Source organism: Ovis canadensis, chromosome 7, assembly GCF_042477335.2.
Source record: "Ovis canadensis isolate MfBH-ARS-UI-01 breed Bighorn chromosome 7, ARS-UI_OviCan_v2, whole genome shotgun sequence".
Taxonomy (NCBI): domain Eukaryota; kingdom Metazoa; phylum Chordata; class Mammalia; order Artiodactyla; family Bovidae; genus Ovis; species Ovis canadensis.
This window is the reverse complement of record NC_091251.1, coordinates 86,581,407-86,606,090: the sequence shown is the minus strand read 5'-3', so window position 1 is coordinate 86,606,090 and position 24,684 is coordinate 86,581,407. Positions and strand designations below refer to the sequence as shown.

Below are 24,684 nucleotides of genomic sequence, written 5' to 3'. Positions count from 1 at the left end.
CATTATTATAAAAAGCATTAAAATAACACTACTGTACATTATTCCCAGAGACTTCTTTGGCATTGTAACATTCTAAATGGCCCTAAGTTTAACTCAGAAATCAAGATAAAAATTAGTTGCAGTATGTCTTTAAAAAACTATTGTTTCCATTATATAATTTGATCTGAGGACAAATGCTTAATAATTTAGATTTCAAACTAGTCCAGTTTTTATTATGTTTAAATATAATTATTCTATGTTTTTCTTTTTCATTTAAGTAAAACAAATAAGCATGCAGTATATCGGCCAACTAACTAGCTTCTGTTTCCTACAGCTTGATTTTAATTTTGATCTGACTGCTTCCTTATAAAAATATGAAATTTACATTTCCACCGAACATTAAATATATCATGATTTGATTTGATGTGAAAGGAGTTAAGAATTTTCACCAGAATTATGTCCACTTTAATTCAGACATTTATAAATGTTTCTCATAGGATATATATTTAAAAGCGTAAATTATCCTATAGTAATGTAAACCCTGAGGTTGTCTGGGAGCAGGAGGTTGGGTACAGAAGGACTTTATTGAAGGTGGAATGATAGACAGTGTTAATTTGTTACCAATGGTGGGTTGATGCACCGGTCAAAGTAAACAGGCAGTGATGACAGCGTGTTTCATATCTGATTCAGAGAACTAGTCTCTGTTTCTGCCTCAACACTGTGGTTGTCCCTGACATTACTTTCTCTCCAACAGATATATTATATCTACATCCAGAAGGTAGACAAAACATACTTGTTATGGCTTCACTGTGCAATGAAAAATTAGGAAAATGGTGAAGGCATGCCCTTTACCTTAGATATGTGTTGGCCAAATGGAGTGTGTTGTCCCACTGGTTCTTGATATCAGTGAGGGTCTTTGGAACCACTGGAGCCTTGCTGCTCTCAGCCTGGCTCATGATGGCCTGTATTTTAGCATCCCCTTCAGGTTTTAGTAAAATGATTTCCTAAATTAAATAAAAATGATCTTAAAATCTCATTCATACTACTTGGGGATTACATATGATATCTTTTTACTTATAAACATCATTCAGAGAGTCTAACTGTAGAGTAGATTCCAAAATTTCCCTTTTACTTTTACATATGCCCCAAGTACAACGATATCCTTCACATTGTATAGAACTGCTTCTCAGTAAACATCTGTCACATTACCTACTCTCCTCTCCATTCTCAATTGCACTCAAAGAAATTATGTAAAAAAAAATCCCTGGCAAATCCTCCTTCCAACCTGCATCATTATTTATAAATAAAAAGTTGGGGTAACAACCTGAACAAGACATCTTTATACACCTAAGAGTGGGTTTCCAGCTTTTTATAGGAAAATGCACTGTGTCACAGGCCAGCTCCTATTTCTCCAGCACAACATAATTAATTTTCATTCCCTGTACTTTGATTTTCCTCTTTTGCCCTAAACAATCAAGTTCTTCTCTTCTTGGAAACACTACTTCAGATTCACCTTCTCTAGAAAACCTTTCAGATGTGATCCCAAACAATTCTGACTACTTTTGTACGTCAAACTAACCCTTGAAACTTGACCATTATCTTCCTCCACACTTAGTATCTGATAAACCAGGAAACACTCAACCCACTCAGGATCTAATGCCCTTTAGAAACCGTACATATCCACTCTGAAAATGAGCCCCTCTCCAGCCCTGACTTTCACATTGCCAATGCCTCTGACATACTGACATTCATTTGTTTAACATCCTAGCAAACTCCTACCTGCTGCAGATCTAATTTATAGTCTTTATTTCATATCTGCACTCAGGGAAGATGGATAATAACTGGGCACTGCTCTCACAAAGAGAGGATATACCTTTCCTTTCTATACGCATCAAAATAATTTTAGATCCATCACAGCCCTTCTCTTTTGTAAGCTCAGTCATCTGAATTTCTCACCCAATCCACACTGATCCTATTTTCCATTAACAAACAAATCTTTGCAATTTTCCTCTAAATCTTTTTAAAATTGGAGTTCATCCTGACCTCTGACATTTAGTTTCCACAGTTATACCTTTATTTTATGGATTCTTTCCTCAAGTGGCATTTTGCCTTCAGATGAATTCAAAACCATAAGGGATTCTTTAATCCCTGTTATCCAATGAATTACATCATGTGCAAGATCATTAAAACTCTGGTCCTCGTCAGGAGGTAACTTATCCTCTTTGTCAGTTTCACATATTTGTCTCAATAATGTCTGGTATCTATCAACCAAATGTGTTGATTCCGTTACTATTTCTTCTTCCTCAGTAATCCCATATTGCTTCACAGAGTTGTTCAACTGGGCCATTGATTCGAACTGTTCCCTGTAAATTCCAAATATCATTGAAAGATTATAAGAGCCATGACGCACCTTCAGAAACCATATCCCCAAGAAACACATTTTGTGCAAGATCAGCTATACCTCTTTCTAGCTAGAGCTTGGCAAAATAGCTCGGTTTTCTCTCGTGTTCCTTCCATTTCTTTCCATATTTCTTCTTGATTAGTCAACCACTTACTCAGGTTTCTGTGGTCATTCTGGAGTCTAAAACAACACCACACATGTTAAAATATGAAATCAGCAAAAAGTGTCTATCTGAAGAAAACGTTGGCACAAATCTTGTAAGCCAACCAGGTTTTTTACATTTTTTTAATTATTCTTTATAAATAACAAATTTAGAAACAAAATTATAACATTAAAATCTGAATAATAATAGCATGTATTATAGTGGAATTCTAATAAGCCATAAATATATATCATAAGCTTCCCAGGCAGCTGAGTGGTAAAGAATCCGCCTGCCGATGCAGGAGACTTGGGTTTGATCCCTGGGTTGGGAAGGTCCCCTAGAGGAGAAAATGGTAACACACTCTAGTACTCATGCCTGGAGAATTCCATGGACAGAGGAGCCTGGCGGGCTATAGTTCCTGGGGTCACAAAGAGTCGACACGACTTAGTGATGAGCATGAGCATGAGATATATCATAAACAATAAGAAACAGAAAATATTTGGGGGCTCTCCCCTGAACCTTTGCCATAATTTGAAGAATTCTCCAAACCTCTGTATCCCCAGTGTCAAATGGGTTTGAAAGTACATATTTTATTTTTGAAATTCATGTGTATATATATCCCACTGCTAGCTGAACTGAGGCAGAGTACATATAAAGATTTTACATAAGTAAACTTTCATAGTAAGTTTACTATGAAAGATCACCTTTATTTCCTACCTCAGTAGCTGCTGCAAGTATTCATCAAGCTCCTTTGCTCGTGCCTGGCATATGGACTCCATTTTTTCTAATTCAACTTCTTGACTTACGATCCAACTGTTAAGCTTCTTAACAGGTGCTTTGGGCAGATGTTTTTTCACATGATTCAGTACAGTTCCCACTTGTTGTATTTCACTGCCCCTTCCTTCAAGAGTCAAGAAATCCTTAAGAAAGACAAAAAGTGAATTATATCCTACAGGCAAGCCTCAGTAGGGTCCCTGACACCTCAGTGATACTTTTCCAAGACAGTACACAGACAAGTCATCTTCATAACTTCCTCTGTAAAAGAAGAGCTACAGAGATAAGGCTAACTCCAATGGCAAATGATCAAAAGATGATTCATATTAGTTCTAGACTGTGTGTGCACATTGGTGTTTGCATCTGACTTTCCAGGAATCACATCAAGCAAAATGATGCCACCATGTGGGTCAGTGGGAGTCAGAAAAGGAAAGCCACATTCTGTTCAACTTCTCCTAAATATTTGAGCCTTTCTGGCAACCAATATATAAAACCAGGCAGCCTATTTTCTACTCAACTTTGTCAAAATCAGAATTTTATTTCAATGTCTGGGTTTCAAGGTTTGAGTATCAATTGCTGAGATCCATGGTATGAGCAAATTTAAAGAAAAGAAAAAAGTTTGAACTCTAAATGGAAAAAAAGAGAAGAAAAATGATTCTGTTGATAAAGAATGGTTATCATAGAGGATCCTGCTGTGATTTATGCCAGAGAGTGTTTTGCCTATGTTCTCCTCTAGGAGTTTTATAGTTTCTGGTCTTACATTTAAATCTTTAATCCATTTTGAGTTTATTTTTGTGTATGGTGTTAGAAAGTGTTCTAGTTTCATTCTTTTACAAGTGGTTGACCAGTTTTCCCAGCACCACTTGTTAAAAAGATTGTCTTTAATCCATTGTATATTCTTGCCTCTTTTGTTGAAGATAAGGTGTCCATAGGTGTGTGGATTTATCTCTGGGCTTTCTATTTTGTTCCATTGATCTATATTTCTGTCTTTGTGCCAGTACCATACTGTCTTGATGATTGTGGCTTTGTAGTAGAGCCTGAAGTCAGGTAGGTTGATTCCTCCAGTTCCATTCTTCTTTCTCAAGATTCCCTTGGCTATTCGAGGTTTTTTGTATTTCCATACAAATTGTGAAACTATTTGTTCTAGCTCTGTGAAAAATACCGCTGGTAGCTTGATAGGGATTGCATTGAATCTGTAGATTGCTTTGGGTAGTATACTCATTTTCACTATATTGATTCTTCTGATCCATGAACATGGTATATTTCTCCATATATTAATGTCCTCTTTGATTTCTTTCATCAGTGTTTTATGGTTTTCTATATATAGGTCTTTAGTTTCTTTAGGTAGATATATTCCCAAGTATTCTATTCTTTTCGTTGCAATGGTGAATGGAATTGTTTCCTTAATTTCTTTTTCTACTTTCTCATTATTAGTGTATAGGAATGTAAGGGATTTCTGTGTGTTGATTTTATATCCTGCAACTTTACTATATTCATTGATTAGCTCTAGTAATTTTCTGGTGGAGTCTTTAGGGTTTTCTATGTAGAGGATCACGTCATCTGCAAACAGTGAGAGTTTTACTTCTTTTCCAATTTTATTCCTTTTATTTCTTTTTCTGCTCTGATTGCTGTGGCCAAAACTTCCAGAACTATGGCACTGAAACATGTATACTATCATGTAAGAAACGAATAACTAGTCTAGGTTTGATACAGGATACAGGATGCTTGGGGCTGGTGCACTGGGATAACCCAGAGAGATGATATGGGGAGGGTGGTGGGAGGAGGGTTCAGGTTTGGGAACTCATGTACACCTGTGGCAGATTCATGTCAATGTATGGCAAAACCAATACAGTACTGTAAAGTAACATAATAAAAAAATTTAAAAAAAAAGAATGGTTATCATCAAAGCAAGGAATATACTGGGAACATTTAATGCCATAAATAAGTTGGAGAGTATAACTTACCACCTAAAATACTTGATAATCTACCATAAAGTGATCAAGAACTGAGGGTGCCATACACATTTTAAATGCCCTATTAATGCCTCTTATCTCAGGCTACCTTCCACTCCACTCCCATCAGCAGTGTATTAAAGTTCAATTAAAATTTTTAGAAAAAATATGGCTGGGAAAAGATTCTATAAAAAGTCAAGCAATCTCTTACTGGAAATTGAGTGGAGCCAAATTGGGTAAAGTCTTTATTTTTTTTATCAAATATGATTTTAACACAACTGAGTTAACCAGAAAACATTAAAGTTAAATAGTTTCTTAGAAAAGTTGTGAAAACTATTTTCTGTTTAAGTCACTTCCAACTTTATCCAGTAAACATAGAGTGTCAAAATATTTGAGAAAAGGTCAGATTTTTTTTGTAAATATTACCTTTATGTAGGGAAATTACTAAGTCAAAATAACTATTATCTATCTACTTATATACAGTTCTGCCTCCAGTATTTTAATTTTGATAAATTTTGAATGAAATTTATATATGTCTTCTTACAGAAAGTTTTTGTAGTTTTTGTTCCACACACTTTTTTGTTTCTGATGGTTCAAAACACTCCTTAAGGTTCATTTTAATGCTGCCAAACCAGTCATTAAAGTTCTTGCACTGATCTGTAGGAAAAAACAAAGGAAGCTGTATTTATTCTAAGACAGCGTCACCTACCTTGTTAAATTAAGAGATTCTGAAACTTGCTCCCCATGCCATAGATACAAGTCACTGTGAAATGATAACAAACTAAAACCTAATTTTGAGGGTTAAAAGAACCTATACAGTAATTGTGGCATATTTCCTATACCAAACCTCCTTTCCAATCATACAAGACACACACAGAAACCTACAGGGCAGCCTGCTCACAGGCATGTCCCCAGACTCTGACCACAGTGAGCAGGTCAAACACTAGGACCCAGGTGCCTCTCCTTCATGAAATAAAGATCTGGGACTTGAACAAAAGGTATGTCTTTTATAATAAGCATATATCAGTGAGTGTTTGCTCCCAAAAGATTTATCTGACTATTATTTCCTTAAATAGGCTCTGTGCAACCATCATTTCTAAATGAAGCTTAGATTAATTAGCCCTTGTGTTCACAGTACCTATTCACTTTTCAATATTCCCAGAAACAGTAAGGAAGCATTGCACTCACCATTCAGCAACTTAGAAAAGTGATCTTGCAAAACACTTTTTTTGGTATTAAATAAATCACTGACACTTTCATATTGCTTTTTTAATTCAGAGAGTTCAGGAGTCAGACAACCTATTTGATTCTCAAGTAATATCATATTGTGCTTCTGCTGTAGAATTTGTTGTTGAATCTCCTAAATATATAAACAAACAACCAATACTTAAAACGGGCTCAGTTTACACACAGAATATTAGGTATCCATTGTTTCTATTAAAACCTAGATAATTTTTTACTGGGTGGATCTGCTTTCTCTTAGATAATAAATGTATGTGCTTAGTCACTCAGTTGAGTCTGACTTTCGTGACCCCATGAACTATAGCCTACCAGGCTCCTCTGTCCATGGGATTCTCCAGACAGGAAGCCATTCCCTTCTCCAGGGGATCTTCCCAACCCAGGGACTGAACCCAGGTCTCCTACGTTGTAGTCAGATTCTTTACCATCTGAGCCAGCAGGGGAGCCCCAATAAATGTATTTTACAGTTTCACCTTTTAACTAGAGAAGGAAATGGCAACCTACTCCAGTGTTCTTGCCTGAAAAATTCAATGGACAGAGGACCCTGGTGAACTACAAGCCATGGGATCAGAGAGTCAGGCACAACTCAGCAACTTTCACTAACTCACTCACCTTTTAATTCCTTTGTGGGCAATAATTATTTGATATTTAATATGGACTACAGCCCACCAGGGTCCTCTGCCCATGGTATTTTTCAGGCAAGAATACTGGAGAGGGTTGCCATTTCCTTCTCCAGTTAAAAGGTGAAACATACACAAATTGTTTTTCTGACTATTCTCCCCAAGCTTTCATTTTTAAAAATAATTATTTGAATTAATTTCAAAAGGATAAGACCACCATAAATAAGTGTGAAAATAAATCTGAGCCACAGAAGAGAAGTAGCTAGGAAGTACCTCTAGTTTAGTAAAGATCTCCAAGCTGTCGGAAGGCGACAAGGCATTTAAGAGAGACTCAGTCATTCCAATCTGGGTCTTGGCCTGGTCGAGATCCTCCCTTAGCTCGGCTGTGCTGCCACTGATTGCACCACAGTTGGATCCCCCTGTTAAACGCATTTTCACATGTTCTATCTTGTTCAAAATAGAAGACTCCATCACCTGAAATTATGAAACACGTGAAGTACTGTCATGGATTTGATTTACCTAGATTTTAAGACAACTACATTGCTGAAGAATGAGTTGAAACTTTGTTCATTTCAATGTGAAATCACCTCTCTCTTTCTGATTTTTCCCTTGTTCTACATGATGATACAACAGTTTAAATATTGCCGTTAAAAAAAAAGTAACATGAAAAACTGAAATTGATATTCTAATTTTTTTCTAAGAGAGTAATGGAATTCTTCCCCTTGAAACAAGTTTTATTTAGCATACCATGGTGCTTATTGGAAAATAATATTAAAACATATATAAAAAAGTAAATGGCTAGCATTTACTGTTTATTATGTACACAGAATCATGGTAAGTATTTTATATACAAAATTCAGGCTTGAGAAGGATAAGCAAATTGCCCAAAACCACAAAGGTAGAGCAAGGCCTTCCCCCAGAAAGTCTGACCCCAGAGCTCATGTTCAAGCACTTTTGCATTTTTATTTAAGTAAAAGTATAACAAATCTCTCCATACAACAGAAAATCACAATTGGGGCAATCTCTCTGTTTCCCTGTCTAGCAGCTAATAAATCTGGAATCATTGAGCCATATTACTCCATCCCATGCCCAAGAACACTTATGAGGAAACCCTTGTTACTTTTCATGGGAGCACAGTAACATCTCCCCTTCCACACAAAAGGTCCATGAAATAAGTGAACTGAGAATAAAACAATGCAAAAAATTACTCATTCTAAATTGGAACAAATATAAAAAATTATGCTGTTAAAAATTTCGTTGGACACGAACAAAGGTGAATCAAATAATGACCCTGTTTTATTTTAGGTTTAAGTTATAGAATTTTGGTTTATAAATATTACTATAGAGGATAGAGAGCATTTTAAATTGCAACTTTTAAACAAAAATTCTCTTACCTGTAATTCAAGAGGTATTTCACTGCTTTGAAGCAGGAATTGTATTTTAGCCACTCTTTTAGAAAATTCTGAAGGTTTTTGTTCATGGACTTGTAACTCTTCCTAAAACACACAATGCCAATAGAAAATATATTTTTATTTTATACCTTATTTTCTGGTACCTGTGATTGCTACTGAAAATATTTACCAACTAAAAGAGCTTTGAATTTTCACCAATCACTTGATTTTTGACAGAGTCCTGGGAGATACAAAACTAAGTGTCTTCATGAGTCAGGCATATGTTATAACTGAGTGAAACACTCTGGCAATAACACATTTGGAAAGTGTTTCCCAAAAGTATAAAAATGGATATGTGAACTTAAAAGTGAATAAAGTGATCAAAATTAGAGAAAAAAAGATTTAAAGCATCAGACTTGGTATAATGTAAAGTCATCATGCATTCATACATACATTTTTATATTACATTGAACCACATATAACTGCACGACTCTCTTCCTCTCAGCCCATCCATGTGCCTATATACTTTTTTCTTAATAAAGAGACAGCTACCTGTTTCACTATTTTATGTCTCCTTGTTGAAATTCTTTTCCAAAAAACCCAAGAGCAGAGTGTAGCTTCTAGTCACTAGTTGCTGGTGGTCTAATAATTAAGATATAGTGCTCTCACTACTATAGCACAGGTTCATTCCTAGCCAGAGAGCTAAGATCCTGCTTCAAGCTGCCACACATTTGACCCATCCCCGAGGTCACTTCTATCTATGAACCTCCAGGTTGTCTATGAACCCACATTAATACCTACTAACATCTTCCTGGATTACCACAAAGAAGACAATGGGATGCAGGTATCCTTTGAGGAATAATGAAAGAAATAAAGGGTTTCTTTGTGCTTTCTCTATCCCTCTTCAAGAAAGCAAACTTGATAGTAAAATGCCAATGTCTATAAAAAGGATATATGTTCTATTTCTGTCCAATTACCTTCAGTTTTTTTGTTTCCTCTTCAGTCAGCTGATGTAATTCTAATTTTTGAAGGACCTTTTCAGTCCACTCATCAATTTCATTTTTTAAGTAAAAAAGTTTGTCCCATAAAGCTAGAGCTCGACCAAGATTTTCATAGTAGTCCTCTGTCTTTTCATTTATCTACCATAATTTAAAAATAAAAATAATACATTGAATGGTGAAAAGTATAAGAACAACTGTTTCAGTCAAACACAACTTTAAGATAAAATTTTAGACTACCTTTACTTGCTAAATTATTTGTTTTATTTATCAACAAAAATTTTACTTTAATATACCATATAGTTCATTATTCTACAAAAATAACTTAGGTGATTTGCTGCAGTTTATAAGCAACTGAAAGAAATAGTATTCCTCGTTTTTAAACCACAATAATAAAAGAAGCTTTCAAAAATCCAACTCAAAATATACAAACTCTTAATTTGTGATTCATAAAATATCATTACTACTCAACCAAAAATTAGTAAATAAATACAAAGCTGAACATCAATAACTTGCATGGATGAGTAATATATTAACTAGTTTATTTTAAATAAGTTGAGTATGTACTTGTAGATCTAAAAGAGTATAGACCCATTTCTTAGTAGTACCTAACCCTGGGGTAAAGTTAAATCCTAAGTCATAAATTTTATATTATTTGAACATTTTTTTATAATAAGCACTTTTGAATTCTGTAATTAGATAAAAACATTAAAGATGCAAAAGAAAAGATCAATTCAATTGGTATAAAGCAAAATTTCTAGTCAATCAAATTATCACTTACATCAAGCCATCTATCCACAATAATATTAGCTTCTTTCTCAAAAGGAGGCTCTTCAAAGGTTCTCATTTTATTTAGATGAAACTGCAGATTTTTGCAGATCTGGTTAATCCTGTCTACAACTTCTAAGTGTTCATTAAATTCTTCTTTAACAACTTCAATCTGTAAAAGTGATATGAAATATGTTTTGATATACTGACACAAACTGGTAAGACTTATTGTTCCACTTTCTCAATGAAAAATTATTAGAATCCTAAACTTCTGGTTTAATAATAATCCTACAGCCTTGTCCCACTCTGCATGATGAAATATTTATAATAGTCTAAAACTATGTTTTTAGTCAAATGAAATTATATTCTATCAAAAAAGTCACCTCTATTCAGTGGTATGAAAAATGACAGCTCCTAGACTGCTCCAATAGGAACCATTTTTGTGATTTTGAAGAACCTAAGTGCTCATCTGATTAAAATAGACAAAAGCGCTGAAACATCAATAACATGACTTCTAGTGTAATCTTTCATGATTTCAACCCCCACATAAATTCTAACTTATAAGGTGAAACACTATCAAAAGGCCAAGGATTTTAAACTACAAAATAAAATTTGAGTGTTGAGTAATGCAATTCTAACGTTTCCACTCAATTTACTAAGCTTATACAAGCATCTTTAATGATTATATAAAACTTGAAAATAGTGATTTCTCATGAATAAAAAACTAAAAATTATATCCCCATGGGGGACAGGCCTTCCATTTCTGGGAATATGCAGTGAACATAATTTTCCTTACTCCCATTAAGTACAACTAAAAACCCTGGACATCACCTACAAAACCGACTTAAGAAAACTAAAAAGTGAGGAGATCAAGGAGGGAGAATGGCTGGGGGTATCAGCTCCTGAAGCCAGCCTGGTGATGAGTTCCCTGACTTTTCCTTTTCCCTTGCATATCCCAGAGTGTGTGCTGGAGAAGTCAGAACCTGGCAATAGCCATGTGTACAGACCAAAAAAGCCTTTTCTCTTCAACCAAAGAGCCAGGAATAGGACACAGTAAAACAGAAAGCTTTTAGGAAACATCCGCTGGAGCAAAATACCTTAGAAAACACGTGGCCCAACCCCCCTCCTGTACCAGCAAAGCTCAAGTGTAGAACCTAGATCACCACCATCTCCAGGTAGTAACAGGAGCCCCTCTCCCCCAGCCAGGAAAAAGAAGGCCAAGTAGAGCTCAGACTTTCATTCCTGCTGAGCAGTGACATACACACACACTCACTCATGATGTCAGGGACGGCTACATAGGGAGCTGAAAGGAGGACCCAGGGAGGTAGCAGTGGAGACCTTGTGGAAAGTGAGAGGGCCCACCCTCAAACAGAAACAAGGAAGCCTCTATCTTGGGTGCCATGAAATTGTCTTTATTTGTGGACAAAATGATTATCTATGTCAGAGAGCCCAAGGAATCTACAAAAACAACCCTAGGACTGATATGTTGGTTCAGGAAGGTCACAGGATACAAGATAAACATATAAAAATAGAGTGTATTTCTCAGTTGTAATATATAGTGAAATTGTATGTAACTTTGTTTTGTATTTTCCAAGTCTCCTGTAAATGTGTTATCATACTTTCATAATTTAAAAAAGAAAAAAAGGGAAAAAATGCAAAACTCAGGGATAAAGACATGAACAATATTCAGAGAAAACTTGAATTCACAAGGATACATGCGTCCCAATATTCACTGCAGCACTATTTAAAATAGCCAAGACATAGAAGCAGCCTAAATGTCCATCAGCAGAGAAATGGATTAAGAAGATGTGGTACCTATATCCAATGGAATATTACTCAGCCATAAAAAATGAAATAATGCCATTTGCAGCAACAAGATGGACCTAGAAATTATCATATAAGTGAAGTAAGCCAAACAGAAAAAGACAAATCTCATGATATTACTTGTATGTAAAATCTAAAAAAAAATGATACAAATGAAATTATGTATAAGACAGAAATAGACTCATAGACATAGAGAACAAATTTAGGGTTACCAAAGGGGAAGGGGAATAGGGAGGGATAAATTAGGAGTCAGGGATTAGCAGATACACACTACTGTATAGCATAACAAATAGATAACCAACAAGGTCCTACTGTACAGCACAGGGAACTACACTCAACATCTTACAATAACCTATAATGGAAAACAATCTGGAAAAAATTTAAAATCTACTGTATTTCTTTATACTAACAATGGACACATGGACACTAAAATTTTTAACATAATATCATCCACAATCACTCAAAAATAAAATAGGTGTAAATCTAAAAAAAAACACATACAGTGATTATATGCTGAAAACTATAAAATACCAATTAAAAAAATAAAAGAAGATCTAGATAAATGCAGACACATACTAAGTTCATGGATCAGAAGACAACATAGTAAAAATATCAATTTTCCTGAAACCGATGGACAAGTTTAATACAATTATTATCAAATCCTAGTAGCATTTTTTTGTAGATATAGACAGGATTATTCTAAAATTTATATGGAATAATAGGGAACTATAATAGCTAAGATATTTGAAAAAAAGAAAAAAGTGGGAAGTTTACTTGATTTTAAAACTTATCATGTAGGTACAGTAATAAAGATTATATCAATTGGCAGAGGGACAGACACACAGATCAATAGATCAAAGTGAACCCAACAAATAACTGATTTCTCACAAGATGAAAAAGCAATTTAAGGGAGAAATGGGACTCTTCTCAACATATGGTGCTGGAGCAACTGGACATTTACGAACAAAAACAGGAACCTTGACCCAAATTTCATACCTTATACAAAAACTGATTCAAAATGGATGATGAACTTAAATGTCAATCATAACACCATAAAACTTTTAGAAAAAGAAATAAGAGAAAATCTCCAGGATCTGTGCCAGGCAAACAATTCTGAGACTTTGATGCCAAAAGTACAATCTATGAAAGGAAAAACTGATAAACCAACCTTTACCAAAATTTTAATCTTTTGTTTGCAAAGACCCTGTTAGGGAGATGAAAAGGCAAGCTACAGTTTGGGAGAAAATATTTGCAAACCATATATCTGACAAATGACCAGTATGTAGAATGTGTGTGTGTGTATATACATACATATCTCTCTCAAAACTCGACAGTAAAAAAAAACAAAAATCTAATTAGAAAATGAGCAAAAGGTATAAAAAGAGATTTCTGCAAAGATGACATTCAGATGGCAAATAAGCACAAGGAAAACTGATCGATACCACTAGCAATTAGGAAAATGCCAATGAAAACCACAGAGTGATACCACTACATGTGTATCAGAATGACTAAAACAAAAAGACATCTAATGCTGGCAAAGATGTGCAGAAACTGGATCCCTCATACATTGCTGGTGGGAATGTAAAATGGTACAGCCATTCTGGAAAACAGTTTGAAAAATTAACATACAACCCAAACTATACTCCAGGGCATTTATCCCTGACAAATAAAAAGAAAACACACATAGACACACACAGACACACACAGACACACACAGACACACAGACAGACACACACACACACACACACACACACACCCTATACCAATATTTATAGCAGCTTTATTTATAACAGCCCCAAACTAGAAACAATTCAGATGTCCAGGAGACCATTAAACAGGCTGTGGTACATTCATACCATGGAATCCTACCCAGCAAAAAAAAGAGAACAAACTATCAATGCATGGAAGAACCTGAATGAGTCTCCAGAAAATTATGCTGAATGAAAATAACCAATCCCTAAAGGTTATACTTTAGGCTTCCCTTGTGGTTCAGCTGGTAAAGAATCTGCCAGCAATGCAGGAGACCTGGGTTTGATCCCTGGGTCGGGAAGCTCCCCTGGAGAAGGGAAAGGCTACCCACTCCAGTATCCTTGCCTGGAGAATCCCATGGACAGAGGAGCCTGGTAGGCTACAGTCCACGGGGTCGCAAAGAGTCGGACACGACTGAGCGACTTCACTTTCACTTTCACCCACTCCAGTATTCTTGGGCTTCTCTTGTGGCTTACCTGGTAAAGAATCTGCCTATAATGTGGGAGACCTGGGTTCAGTTCCTGGGTTGGGAAGATACCCTGGAGAAGAGAAAGGCTACCCACTCCAGTATTCTGGCCTGGAGAATGCCATGGTCGATAAAGTCCATGCAGTCACAAAGAGTCGGACATGACTGAGCAACTTTCACTCAAAGGTTATGCACTGTATGATTTCATGTATATAGCATTTTTTGCAATGACAAAATTACAGAAATGAAGAACATATTAGTGGTTGTGAGGAGGTGGGAGCAAGAGGGAAATGGTAGGGCTATAAGATGACCACACCAGGTATCAAGTGGTGATGGAAGTGTTCTTTCTCTTGATTGCATCACTGTCTGCAACCTGACTACAATATTGTACTATAGTTATACCAGACATTACCATTGAGGAAACTGAGTAAAGGGCACACAGGATCTCTCTGTATTATCTCTTATAACTGCATATGAATCTAAGTTATCTCAAATTAAAAGTTCAATTGAAAAAATGAAATTTACTTAAATGTTTTAAATGAAAAAAAAAGAGAAAACTGGGCAGTCTCTGTCTCCTGACCTGAAGCTGACTAATACTTTGGCAGAGCAGAGAAGTAGACATTGGTGTTTTTTTTTCCTACCCATTCAGGACACTTGTCCAACTAAATGGAAATATATATATATGAATATACATATATACATATGTATCCTGTTCTTTATTACATTCAAAGAGCTTTGTTGTTACACTGACGCAAGCTACTGGTGGGTGATGAGAAAAACAAGAGCAGGAGAGGACACCTCTAATATTGACAGGAGCTGCAGGTTTTGTCCCTACAATGAATGCAAGGAGTCAGTAAAGGAAAGCAGACACCCCCTGACATTTCCCAAACTTTAACAGTCCCCTGACATTCTAGCCTTCTAGTCTTACTTTTGCACTTCTGCCTTTCGTTAAAGAGAGTGGAAATTCGGCACCATACCCTAGATAAACATCCAGGTTTCTATGGTTCTTAAGGACAAAAGTTCTCAGTGGTATCATATTTCAGCCACTGGTGCAAAGTATCATGAAAATACATATGCCAGAAGTCAATTGTTTCTCAAGACCATACCTAAGTCATCACAAAATTAACAGAGAGTTACATTAACAGCTGGTACCACAATTTGCTTTTTCCAGACAGGTTAAAAAAAAAAAAGCATTAGAGAAAATGATTCAACACAAGTGTACTTCTATATCTCCCATACAAAATGATATATTATTTCAGCAAATATACAAAGATACCATGCTAGATATAAGATTCTCAGTCTAATAGTAAAAATCTGGACATTTATACATTTCTTAAATATAATCAATTGTTTCATTAATTTTAAGATATTCTTGTGAGTAAATCTTTACACTTGAGAAAGAGGTATAAAGCTAGCCATTTTTTTCTTCTACAATTCACATTTCAAATATGTCTTCAGGTAAGACAATATTATGGTTGAAACACAACTTTGTAGTCAGGCTGAGCTTAAATAATAATTCTATCACTTATTAGCCATATAATCTTTGGAAAGTTATTTAACCTCTATCGTTACTTTATTTCTTTGTTTACAGAGAAAGTTGCTAACCTGTCCAGCCAAGCTGGGTGTGGGGGTCGGGGGGTGGGTAAGGTTACACCATCACAGTGGGCCTGGCACAAACCAAGAATAGTTGCAAGTCAAGAGGGATTTGCTCTCTGGTCAGTTTAAAAGGCAGGGACTCAGGATCTGTGAGTATCTAAGGCAGAGACCTAGATCCTGAAACAAGAGCGCAGGCTGAAAAATGGGTGCTGGGGGTGGAGTAGAAAAGTAGCTGTATGAACTGGGACATGTTTTAGGCAAAGACTAAATTGTCTGTAAGAATCTGGTCTACAGGCCTACCTCAGAGACATTGCAGGTTTGGGTCCAGACCATGGAAGTAAAGGAAGTATTGCAATAACACAAGTCACGTGAATATTTTAGTTTCCAGACACATTTAAAAATTTTGTTTACGTTACACTGCAGTCCATGAAGTGTGCAATAGCATGATGTCTTAAACAATGCACATACCTTAATTTAAAAATACTTCACTGCTAAAAAAAACTCGGACCATTCTCTGAACCTTTAGCAAGCCATAACCTTTGCTGGTGAAGGGTTTGAAATACTGTGACCCAGGGACACAAAGAGAAAATGCTGTTGGAAGAATGGTATCGATAGACTTGCTCGACAAAGAGTTGCCACAAACTTTAAATTTGAAAAGACACAATAAAGCCAAGTCTAATAAAACGAAGTATGTCTGTATATAAGCTTCATTAATGTTGCTCTCAATCACTGTAAAGTTTAATAAAATTGCCTTCTAAGAGCCAGGTGTATCAAGTAGATGATATTTCACACATGCCTCTGACACTCTGACAGCACTTTAGTATAGAGTACTCAGGAAACCAGGAGGAAGTGTAATTTTCTGGTGTATAAGAATACAGTGTAACATATTCTTTTCTAAGTACTCCATTCTTCTGCCACTCTGGTTGATAACCACATAAAATCATAGAAAATAATGACATCTAGTGTCCAAAAGTGTAATTCTTAGACTATAAAGTTGTGATTGGCAAGGCTATGAACACAGATGGAGCAACTTGGAGATAAGCTCACACATCTTTACAGAAAGAGAAGAAATAAAAAGATAATTTTTTCTTTATCCACTAACAACCGATTTTAGGGATTTTCCTAGTACCCTCTTTCTCTTAAGGCTGTAGTGAAGTCAGGTTCTTCTTAGGTGGAAAGTCAGTGCACAGACTGTTCCAACCTTTCAGCAAGGGCAAGCCCAGACTCCAAGAGAACCATACCACCAATATCAAAACCCAAACAGATACAACCCAGTATTAACTTGGGGACCAACTTTTTTTTAAGCCCTGGGGATAAATTCAATAAATTCTTCTAAGCCTGGTAAAACAGAGTCACTAATAACTACTTCTAAACTACATTTTGAAAATGATTCCACTGATAACCTTCTCTCTATTGTCAGGCTTGCAATCGAGGCCACTGTGTAAAGTTTCCTTTGGAATCTGGACTCACCTCTGCTATCCTTTTCTTCAAGTTCTCCTTTCCCATGTAGGAAGCCTGGAGGGAGATGACATTCTCTTCTTTTTGAATCAACGTTGTCAGGACACTTTTAAAATTCTGATACTGTTTTAAGAGCTCCAAAACTCTTTCACATTGGTCAAGGCTGTGAAAAAAGGAACACTGCTAAATTTCTGAAAGTTACAAAACCATTCTTTCTCTTTGTAGTATGCTATAAAAATAACCTAATAAGTTATAGAAGGATTTTTCCTCTAGACATGGTTTATAATATTGTTTTACAATTTAACCCAAGAATGATGGTATATGTAATTATTTGACAAATGGATAGTCTAAATAAGGACTGGATTACTATTTTCACCAGATCAATATTAAAAAGTTACCAGATGTAAGCTCTAGACAGAAACACAGGATTCATAACCTTAAGGAATCAGCACCTGGATTTCATCTTTAAAAAATATCTTGGAAAATGGTGCCTCTTTAGCGTTATTTTTGGACATTGTTTCAGTGTTAATTCAATACGATTCAATTATATCTATTTCAATTCATTATAGATTTTAGTCATTTAAAAAAAAAAAGCTTAAGTAGGATAGATGACGTGGCAGTTAAAAGGCAGCTGGTTTCTATTTATGGCTGGGTAAAATTAGTCATGTGACCTTAAGAAAGTTACTTCAGGCTCTGTGGACCTCGCTTCTTTCCTCTGTAAAATCCAAGAGTGGACTAGATCAAACACCACATGGCTTCATCTTGAATACTGTATACTCAGGTTCCAGCAGGAAGCAGAAGGCACACTCAGATGGAGTTCTGTGGTGGAAGGACCACTGAGGGTAGAGTTAAGGGAAACGACAAGGCAGCTGGGACACCTAGAGACTAACCTTTCCAATAACAGATGCGCCACCTGGCCTTCAGAGGAGAGAGGGAAAGTGCCCTGAGCCAAAGAGGGAGCCGGCAAGAGCGGTTAGAACCTCTGCTGAAAAGGGCGGGGTTAAGACCACCTTGACTGCTCTCTCTTCTTGCTCATGAATCGCCCATTAGTCCCTCCCAGTTCCCAACCCAACTGGAACCCTTGAGTGGTATGGTCCCTGGAATGGTCAGCCCTCCCAGCCACTCCCACCCTCAGGCAGAAAGCAAAGGGAGAAGATAAGGGTGAAGACTGTCCAGCTGCACTGCCAACCAGGATTGGTGAGTACTGACTGCTACAAAATTAGGAAAACTCTGAGCCTTGTCCAGGCTCTGTAGGAAAGATGGTGGTAACTGACTGACAACACCTGTCAATCATGTAGAGGTGTAATTTTCCGGTAGAGTAATGGCCCCAACTTCCAAAGACATCCACGTCCTCATCCCTGGATCCTGTGAACACCTTCTATACATAGCAAAAGGAACTCTGCAGATGTGACTAAATGAAGGAACTTAAAGTAGGGACACTTTCCTGGATTATCTGAATGCGTGTAGCATAATGACAAGGCCCTTATAAGAAGGAGACAGGAGGGTCAGAGTCAGAAGGAGATGTGATAACAAAAGCAGAGATGAAAGAAAGACAGAGATTGAGATCTGAAGATGCTACTCGGCTGGCCTTAAAGATGGAAGGGGACACAAGCCAAGGAATATAACAGGCGGCCTCCAGAAAAGGGAAAAGGCAAGGAAGTGGATTCTCTCCTAGAGATTCCAGAAAGGAACACAGGTGATTTTAGGTCTTCCAACCTCCAGACTGTACGATAAGTTTATGTTGCCTTTAAGCCACTACATTTGTGGTCATTTATTACAGAAGCAACAGAAAACTAATACAAATGGGCAGTAGTAATTATAAATACACTATATATATATATATATATTTGTCCTCTCTCTTAGATAACCTTTTAAATTCATTTGCCCATAACCTAGGATTCCAGGTCTTGCCCCAGACATTGGCCTAGTGAGCTTAGTGTGAAACTCTTAAGTTGGCCTCTCCTTGAGGCCCAAGGGACTGTGTTATTAACATACAAATTCCAAAAAGTTAACTGTGCCACAGACAATTTTTCAGATTTGGGAGGGGTTTGGTTTTTTTTTTATTATTATTCTCTATTTTAAAATTTTAACTGGTGGAGGAATTTTTTTCTCCTTACCATTCTGTGACCAAGGTTTTTGCATTCTCCCACAAGACTGCTGTGTCCCGGCACCTTTGACTCAGGGCTTTGTCTCTGCCGTCTTTGAATGGTGGAAGAGAATTCACCATTTCTTGCAAGTGTTTCTTCTCTTCTTCATATTCATCTAGGTCCTTATCCAGTCTGATTAACGATTTTCTCCTTGAACACGAGAGAGAAAAGTTTAATTGCCAATTATCAATATCGGCGAATTTTGATTCAATACAAATATGGGTAATTCATGGAGCACACTAACTTTAATTTGCCCTCATGAGATTTATGCCAAGATCACACATTCCTATGACAGAGTTCAGGAGGTGCATTTCCAGAACTAGTTTGTGTTTTAAATAGAACAGACATACAAAACCATGAGCAGTAACATTTCTCAGTGATGAATACACTTATAAAGGGTGTGTATATGCATATGAGAAAAAAGAAAGAATATGTGTGCGTGGGTGGGATAGAAAGGATGATATGGAGAGAGGAAAAGAGACAGATGGCAGAACACTGCAAACCCCTCAGGCAGGGCACAGGGGGTATAAAGAAAGGGAATGCAAATGTGTACAAAAAGCCCCCCAAAATAAAGAAGAGTCATTTGAACTAAGGGTTTTAACAAACAAATTAACCCTGGCAGGGCTAACTCCATTTGCTTAGGTCTAAATTGCTTTTATCAGATACTCTCTGTTTCTACTTCCTCTCTTCCAATTCTCTACTGAATCCACTCCAATAAGGCGCTCACTCCTCCAAGACTGCTTGTCAAGCTACCAGTAACTTTCACATTGCTAATCCCATGTCCCAATCTCCATCATCTCCTTCCTTCAACAGTAGGCAGCATATGCCATAGCTAATCGTTTCTCCTCATTGAAAGGTGTTGTCACTTGACCTCTAGGATTCTCTTGACTTCCCTCCAAAATCACTGCAGACAGTGAGCGACTGCAGCCATGAAATTAAAAGACACTTGCTCCTTGGAAGAAAAGCTATGACAAACACAGACAGGATTACTTTGTGACACGCATATGCAACCCTAGAGACATTACTTTGATGACAAAGGTCCATATAGTCAAAGTTATGGTTTTCCCAGTAGTCACGTATGGATGTGAGAGTTGGACATAAAAAAAGCTGAGCACCAAAAAATTGATGCTTTTGAACTGTGGTTTGGAGAAGACTCTTGAAAGTCCCTTGAATTGCAAGGAGGTCAAACCAGTCAATTCTAAAGGAAATCAATCTTGAATATACACTGGAAGCACCGACACTGAGTAAAGTTCCAATACTTTGGCCACCTGATGTGAAAAGCTGACTGCTGCTGCGAAAGATTGAAGGTAGGAGGAGAAGGGGACAACAAAGGATGAGATGGTTGGATAGCATCACCAATTCAATGGACATGAGTTTGAGCAAGCTCCAAGAGATGGTGAAAGCCTTCTCTGTAAAACTGTGCCTAATGACCACTTTTGAATTGCAACCACCTCCTCCTTCTCTGCTTAACTTTTCCCCATGGCCTTTAGCACCAGCGCACATACTGTATATCTTCTGCTTCTCTCCACTAGATAATAAGCTCTACATAGGGCAAGAATTTTTGTCTGTTTTGTTAACTGCTATATCCCCAGGACCTAAAACAATGCCTGGCTTGTTCTATTGATAACTCAAATAAAATTAAAGCAACTTACCATCTATCAACATGTAGTTTTCACTTGTAAATTAGTATTTATTACTAATTTATTTATAAATCTATAATAAATGTATTAACAATCAATAACTAAATCAGTTCCATGCCTTATTAAGAATTGGAGCACTGCAGAAACAGATGTCTCATTGAGACGAGAGCTCAGGGAGATTTCAGAGGGAAGAGCTTAATCAGCTAAAGAACCCTGGGAGAGCACTGAGCCTGAGGGATTAGAGGTGGACAGAAGAAGAGCCAGGAAAAGGGAGAGGTTTAGAAGGGGGAGGGGAGCTTCACAAAAGTAACTCTTTTGCTAGCTTTTGCTAACATTTTCATTTTCAGGATCTGAATGCCAGAATTAGAGCGGCAGCACTCACACAGAAGGCTGCCAACTGAGTTGACTTTGGAGACTCTCCAAAGTCAACACCAACTTTAGTTTACCTATTAACTCAGTCCCCTGCATTCCCACTCAGTCCCCAGCCAATGAAGGAAGAAGCCAGGACAAGGGGGCATGTGCATCTCCCACTTGCCTATCATCAAATGTGTGTAGTTTCCCAGGACTTCCCCCATCAAGAGAACCCCATAATAAATACACAGCAGTCAAGAGACTTTTCAGCAACTCATGGATCTTATACATATCTTATTTCACTCTTCCTTCATCCAGAAGAATGAAAACTTTAAAGAAAAAAAAATTATTTCCCTATTAAACTGAAAAAAATAAAAAACAATTATATAACACTTTGTACAGGCATAGTATCAACAAAAAGGAAGTTTGTCTGAAAAGTTTACAAAAAAGAATGCTGAATCCTGAATAGAGCAGGATGGAACAGAAGTTGAAAGACAGGAAGCATTTATTTCACCTAAAGGATACTTGGAAAAAAAACAAACAGAAGAATGTCATCTGGCATGGAGATGGATAAAAATACCTACCTTTGTTTTATTGCTGGAACAGTCGGATCCTTCAGGCCAATTTTACTGATTTGATTGTGTACATCTTGAATATTTTTCAGGAGTTCGTCATTCTTAAACACACAAGCCCCTAGTAATTTGTCTTCTTCAGTGACTTCCTCCTGCCCACCAGAACAATGTGTCTCAGATAAGTTTTCGGACAAAGCATCCAGAAGTTTTTCACAGGAGGTGTTTTCACCCTGTTCAGTGTCTTTAATGCTTATACCAAGCATCTTCAAACGCTCATCCAAATGTCTGGCCTTGTCTCTCATCCGATGAATTTCCCTCTTTTTATCTTCCACCGTCAAAGTATTTGCTGGTACCCCGTGTGAATCTGAGGCTGAATGGTCTGTAAGAAGCTCACTAGAGAGTCCAGCTGCTCTCAGAGAAGCCAAAAAATCTTCCAGAGCTTCGAGAGCATCTTTGTTCTTCTGTACTCTGTGGCTCATTTCTTCCAATTGTGTTCTGTGTTTCAGAATAATATTCTGTGCTACATGCAGGTCAAGGGGGTGTAATTCCTTTAATGCAAAGTTCCCTGACTGTCCCAAATTCTTACATGTTTCAATCTGTTTTACTATGGAATCTTGGATATTCTAAAATAAAAGTAATAAGAAAAGCTGAAAGACTGAGGTAGAAGAAAGACTGTATAACAGAAAATAACCCAGAATTACGTCACTAGATTTGATCTAGAAAACGGCTTCTCAGTTTAACCAAGGTTGACAGCTTTGACAGAAGGAACATTTTAATTACAAATGATCCAATAACCCAGTTGTTTTCTTATCTGATAGCCTTCCTGATGTTTTGGTCTCCAAAAGAAAAGAGGTATATCAAATTACTGATGCAATGAAAATAATTACAGATTGATCTGCTGAGACACCTGTTGATAATTTGAAAAATAAAACAAATATTTTCAATTTAAGATGAGATTGGGAATAAGTAAACTACAGAATATGATAATTTAAGCATATCAGTCTATACAGAGATTTAGGATTTCAGTCACTGGAGAAGGCATTCATTACCAAGCCTTCATTTATTTAAAAACTTTTTATTCGGTATTGGATATAGCCGATTAGTAATGCTATGATGGTTTCAGGTGAATAGTGAAGGGACTCAGCTATACACACACCTGTATCCATTCTCCCCCAAACTCTCAGCAAGCCTTCATTTTTAATTCAAAGAAAATACATTATTATTTACTCCAAGGTAACTACTTCTGAACTGGTGAGGAATTAAAGAGTTGAAAAATAAACAAGTCTATATTATATAATAACAAGTCTATATTATTGAAGGTTTTTCTGTAATGGTTTATATTCTAAAGAAATACTATTGATGTTTAATAAAAACTCATAAACATATATAAATCTCTGAAGAACTGATAATTCCATAAATATACTGTGAGAATTTATATTTACCCTCAGGTTTTGATAAATGTCATCAGCATCAGTGAGATGAAATTCCTGAATGACCAGTTTACAGAGGAGCAGGTCTGTGTCGCAGAGAAGCAGTGACTCCTTCTCCACGGGTAACACCATCTGCAGTACTGTCTCTAAAGACTCCATTCTGGATGAAAAATAAGCCAGACAATAGGGGAAAACACAGCAGAAAGTTATCCTATAAAACATATCAATGCCATTATTAACCAAGAACAGAAAACAATTATTCAATGAAAATACATATAATAATATGCATAGATCATCACACTGAAAGTCAAACCCAGTGATCCACAATGGCAAATGAGCTATTTGCTATATCCAAGTATTTTTGATAATCTAACTGATACTGCACTAAATGGAAAACTGGTGTAAAACATACTAAGCTTTTCCCTCCCTTTTGACATATAAAATACTTGGATGTAATTGAACCTTCCCTTGGTGACAACGAAACTCATATGAATACTAATTATTTGATTAGTGAGAATATAACAGCGTTCAAAGACTAAGCTAATTAATAACTTGAAATGTGTGAATCTGAATAAGTAGAATGTAGATTCCGAGCCTCAGTTCCATCTGATGTCAAATGGGTAGATGTGCTGGAATATGTAAAGAAAAAACAATAGCACTCTCATTCTAGAAATGAGGAAATCAAGGCCCAGAAGTCATGTGATGTGCCCAAATGCAGGCTCAAGGGGAGACAGTGGGAAGCTCAGCCTTTGGAACTCAACAAAACTTGAGTTCCACTTAAGTTTCTGGGTAGTGTGACTTGGTTTTATGATTTAACCTCCTTCAGTAGCAGTTTCCTCCTCAGCTTCTCTTACGGCTGCTGTGACAATTAAATAAAATAACACACTTCATAAATATGATACTAACCTTGCTTAAAACAGCATTAACAAATTCAGCAAATTTAGTAAACGCATGGTTAATAGATCCCAGAATGATACCTGGACTTAAGAGTCATCTGAAGCTCTCTTTCTTTCTCCTTTAATTTGTCTCTTGCCTTAACTATAAAAGGCTTCTTAATGTCACTCTCAAGCTCTTCTAACTTCAATGAAGTGATTTCAAACTCTTTCCAGCAAGCATCAGTTTCATTTTTTAAGACCTGTGTGGAATACATAATTTATTAATGAATGGGTTAATAGGCACAATTATT

General features: G+C 36.6%; 1 protein-coding gene across 7 annotated transcripts in view; it reads right to left on the bottom strand.

Annotated features, from left to right (window-relative positions):
• The window catches only part of SYNE2 (spectrin repeat containing nuclear envelope protein 2), a 325,432-nt gene that overhangs the window by 171,064 nt on the left and 129,684 nt on the right, over positions 1-24,684 (bottom strand). For all 7 annotated transcript variants that reach the window (XM_070292474.1, XM_070292472.1, XM_070292475.1 and 4 more), the window contains exons 28-42: positions 24,476-24,633; positions 23,511-23,658; positions 22,081-22,691; positions 19,476-19,655; positions 17,371-17,521; positions 10,278-10,436; positions 9,476-9,637; positions 8,502-8,603; positions 7,381-7,581; positions 6,437-6,608; positions 5,793-5,905; positions 3,240-3,442; positions 2,441-2,560; positions 2,051-2,342; positions 832-983 (exon numbers count right to left, since the gene is read on the bottom strand). In XM_070292474.1, coding sequence (XP_070148575.1) covers positions 832-983; positions 2,051-2,342; positions 2,441-2,560; positions 3,240-3,442; positions 5,793-5,905; positions 6,437-6,608; positions 7,381-7,581; positions 8,502-8,603; positions 9,476-9,637; positions 10,278-10,436; positions 17,371-17,521; positions 19,476-19,655; positions 22,081-22,691; positions 23,511-23,658; positions 24,476-24,633 — 2,924 coding nt within the window. The remainder of the gene's footprint in view (positions 1-831; positions 984-2,050; positions 2,343-2,440; positions 2,561-3,239; positions 3,443-5,792; positions 5,906-6,436; positions 6,609-7,380; positions 7,582-8,501; positions 8,604-9,475; positions 9,638-10,277; positions 10,437-17,370; positions 17,522-19,475; positions 19,656-22,080; positions 22,692-23,510; positions 23,659-24,475; positions 24,634-24,684) is intronic.